Source organism: Myotis davidii, unplaced genomic scaffold (genome assembly GCF_000327345.1).
Source record: "Myotis davidii unplaced genomic scaffold, ASM32734v1 scaffold1429, whole genome shotgun sequence".
NCBI lineage: Eukaryota > Metazoa > Chordata > Mammalia > Chiroptera > Vespertilionidae > Myotis > Myotis davidii.
The window spans coordinates 31,241-35,352 of record NW_006300023.1 but is presented as its reverse complement, the minus strand read 5'-3'; the positions used below and the strand labels follow the sequence as shown (position 1 = coordinate 35,352).

The window sequence follows — 4,112 nt, the reverse complement described above, 5'->3', positions numbered from 1 at the left end:
CATGGGGGGAGGGCCCCCGCTGGGGGGTCTGGCCAGCCTGTGTGAGGGGCTGAGGGCTGTTTTCAAGCTGGCCACACCCCATTCAGGGTGGGGGGTCCCACTGGGGTGCCTAGCCAGTCTGGGTAAAAGGGCTGATGGCTGTTTGCGGCTGGCTAAGCCCCCCAGCAGGGACCCTCACCCCATGAGGGTGTGGTCAGCCTGGGTGAGGGGCTGAGGGCTGTTTGCAGGCTGGCCACTCCCCTTTCAGAGTGGGGGTCCCCACTGGGGTGCCTGGCTAGCCTGGATGAGGGGCTGCTGGCTGTTTGCAGGCTGGCCACGGCCCCCCGCTACCCAAGCTCCCAGACCCTTCTTTTTTTTCTTTCTTTTTTTTTCAGCACCTCCTTGAGTGGAGGGAAGCAGGTATCTGGGATTTATTTATCTTCTATAATTGAAACTTTGTAGCCTTGAGCAGAGGCCAGGGCTGGCCAGGGCGGGCAGGAAGCTTGGCTTCCTCCATCAATGGGAGCAACCCAAGCCTCCTGTTCGCTCCAGCTCCATGGCCACCGCCATATTGGTTGGGTTAATTTGCATACATGCTCCTGATTGGCTGGTGGGCTGGCTTGTGGGTGTAGCAAAGTGACACCAATTTGCATGTTTCTCTTTATTAGTGTAGATAGCCTCACATTAATACAGAGAAAGAACAATAACCACTCTGAGGGAAGAAGGAAAGAGGGAGAAATGGACAATCAAAGGTTGAAGGTCAAGGGGAGCTGGAGTTCCTTCCTTACCAAAATGTACTGAGAATGAATGGGGAGGATGTAGTCCTTTTCTAAGAATCATAGGAAAGTTCTAGCCAGGATGGCAATGGGAAGATAAATTCAGCAAGTTCTCACAGAAGACAGAAGAAAAGTCAAAGAGAAAGAAAGAAACAGATGTATTTAGAAAACAAATATTATTTCTTAGTCTTTAGAGAGAAAGGAATTCTTGAGAACTGACTGGCCAACATTAATGAAGAGCCACACTCAGACACATCTAGGGGGAAAAAAATACACCTGAACATACTACAAATAGTATGCCATTCTTTAAAATAAATTAATCATAGAAAAAAGCCTAAACACCCTAAATTAGGAATGTGACAGCCCACATTTTTTGATCATATCTCACACCAGATACTTTAAAGATTAAAATATATAAACAAAAAAAAATGTACTTTAGGAAAATAAGAATAACTTTTCTATTTTTATAGTAGGGAAGAACTTTTGGCATAACATAAAGGGAAGAAAACATTTAACATTTTTTAAAAACTCTGAATTTGAAACACAAACCAAAAATAGATCGACTATGAAAAAACATTTCTAAAACAACTTATAAGTGATAAAGTGAAATATGCTTGACATATAAACTTATTTAAAATAAACCAAGAAAGATAATACTCTAACAAGTGGGGAAAGGAAATGAGTAGACAATTTGGAAATCCCAATTATATCATTTAATATGTAATTTTGGAACAAGTGAATTAACAGAATCTATTTCCTCATTTCTCAACTTAAAATATTAGCATATTTCATCAATTCTGAGATGATATTGATTTATACATCAGGAAAAAAAAATGCCATCAATGAAACTATGACTTGCCAAAAATCGTAAAACCTATCACAATGTAAAAATAAAGTGCATCATAGAATTAATGAAATATAGTCAGACTTGTCTTATGGGTTGTTATGTGGATTCAACAAGATAACACATGTGAAGAATTTCAAACTAAAAGTGGCTTAAAGCAAACACAATAAGTTAGTTGCTTCTAGCAGTAACATGATCCCATTCTGAAAACAAATTTACATACCTAAACATATGTACAGACAAAATAATTTGAAAATAGCCCTGGCCAGTGTGGCTCAGTTGTTAGAGCATAGGCGGGCACACCGAAAGGTTGCAGGTTCCATTCCAGGTCAGGGCCCTGGCGGGTAGTAGTCAGTCAATGTCTCTTTCTTTCTTTCCACCTCCTGCCTCTTTTCCACTCTCTCTCTAAAAAAAACAAAAAACAACAACCAAAAAACCCACAAGAAAAAAAAAAGGAAAAAATATTCTCTGGTGAGGACTAAAAATAATAAGGATAATTTGAACCCAGCTGGTGTGACTCAGTCTATGAACCAGGAGGTCATGGTTCAATTCCCAGTCAGGGCACAAGCCTAGGTTGCAGGCTCAATTCCAGTGTGGGGCATGCAGGAGGCAGCCAATCAATGATTCTCTCTCATCATTGGTGTTTCTCACTCTCCCTTTCTCTTTGAAATCAATAAAAATATATTTTGAAAATATTAACAGTGAGTATCACTAAATGGTGGGACCATGGATGACAAACTTGTCTTAATAAGTTTTGAAATATTTGCAAGAATCCTATATTACCTCAGTCATTAGAAAGAGAACAATTAGGTTATTTCTATCTTGGGGAAAAAATGTCTAGAATGAAAAGTGCAGGCAGGCATCCCAGGCTATTACAAATTTGGAAGCAGTCCTGGACAGTTTTTCTCAGTGGTTAGAGCATCAGACCAAAGTGTTGCTAGTTCCATTCCTGGTCAAGGGTATGTACCTCAGTTGCTAGTTCAATCCCCCATCCCAGTCAGCGTTTAAGCCAAGACAGTGGGTTGATGTCTCTGTCTTTATCTCCCCTTCCTCCCTTCCTTTCACTCTGCCTAAAAATCAATGGAGAAAATATCCTTGGTGAGGATTAAAAAGAAATAAATAAATTTTGGGAGCAAATAGGCTAGTGCATGAGACACTGGAAGGGACAACAAAGAAATTAGGGAGATGGCAGTGAGTAACCTTATTCTGTAGGTCAACTTCCCTGCCAAATCACTGAGGCACATTTGTACTGTTGCAGGGGTGGGGAATGTAGGGCCCCTGGCCATATAAGGCCCGTGAAATCATTTGGTCTGGCTCTGCCAAGGCATTAGGGGTGAATTAATTAAATGTCTGACCAAATATAGCAGGCTAATTTCTAAACTGGTAATTTTGTATGGCCTGTAACGGATGCTATAAATATCCATATGGCCCTTGGCAGAAACAAGATTCCCCACCCCTGTACTATGGAATGAACAAAATCCAGGGAAGTGAAAATTCTAGAACAAAGCTTTGGTTTAGGCTTCTGTCTGGTTCAGGAAAATTCTCCATAAATGTGGTTTCCTTCTCTCTTCCCTTTTCTCTAAATCACTAGAGTAAATCTCTTAGATAGAATCCTGAAATATTATGGTGTTCTGAAAACCAAGAAACCCTTTCCAAGAATAAAGTGCCACATACAACTTACCTCTGCCATGGCTTTTGATGCACAGCGGCTCTTCTTTCCTCCTGTTCTGGATTCTAAGAGAAGAAAAAAGGTGGAAAAAGATTAGAAAACTAGGAGACAACAGGCTCTCCCAGGTTCTGGAAGGAGGCCCAGTTAAAAGAAATCACTGCCCCACCCCAGGCACTAAGAGGTCCAAAGCCAAAGAAGCCTGCAACTTCCACCATCCTCTCCATCATATCACAGAAGCACAGTGGCCTTAGGGGTCCAGATGGGAGTCCTGGGAGAGAAACCTAGACTGTGGCTGCCTTCCTCCATAAAGCCTGACTTGGGGTTCTTCCAAGCCCCGTAGATTATACTGAGCCCAGATCTGTAGCTCCAAGACACAGGGTAAGTGGATCCATCTGCCAGAGTACCCACACCTCTAGGCTGGGGGCACCTCTATGGGGCGAGATCCCTGGCGACCAGGGTGAAAAAACAAAAAGTACAAGTAGGAGGAGCTCCCAGGCCCAAGCTCTACAAACCGGCTGGACAGCAGAAACAACATCCGGGCGAAAGCTATTTACCGGGCTGGAGAGCAAATGGCGACGGTTTGTCAGCAGCGGCAGGGCTGGAGAGTGTAATTGGAGATACAAAGGCTGGAAATGCAGGCGGGGTCTGGGGTAGACGCCCAGAACCCATCCACCGCCGGACACTCCCAGCGTTGACCAAGAATGGACAAAGAGGGCGCCTTTCCCAGTTTTACGCCCAAAGGCAGAGACGGAGTCGTGGCCACATGGGATTCTCACACCAGGGCCACAGAGAGCTCCGCTCAGATAGTGCACTCCGCGTGTTACCACAGGCACTTAGCCCTGCG

General features: G+C 43.6%; 1 protein-coding gene across 3 annotated transcripts in view; it reads right to left on the bottom strand.

Annotated features, from left to right (window-relative positions):
* LOC102758333 (zinc finger protein 30 homolog) overlaps nucleotides 1–4,112 on the bottom strand; it is a 26,867-nt gene that overhangs the window by 21,766 nt on the left and 989 nt on the right. For 2 of the 3 annotated variants that reach the window (XM_015572005.1, XM_006776110.2), the window contains exon 2: nucleotides 3,281–3,333. In XM_015572005.1, the coding sequence (XP_015427491.1) occupies nucleotides 3,281–3,289 (9 nt within the window). In that variant the 5' untranslated portion in view covers nucleotides 3,290–3,333. Of the gene's footprint in view, nucleotides 1–3,280; nucleotides 3,334–3,780; nucleotides 4,107–4,112 lie in introns of those variants that run through there. The other variant, XM_015572004.1, reaches the window with a different exon arrangement.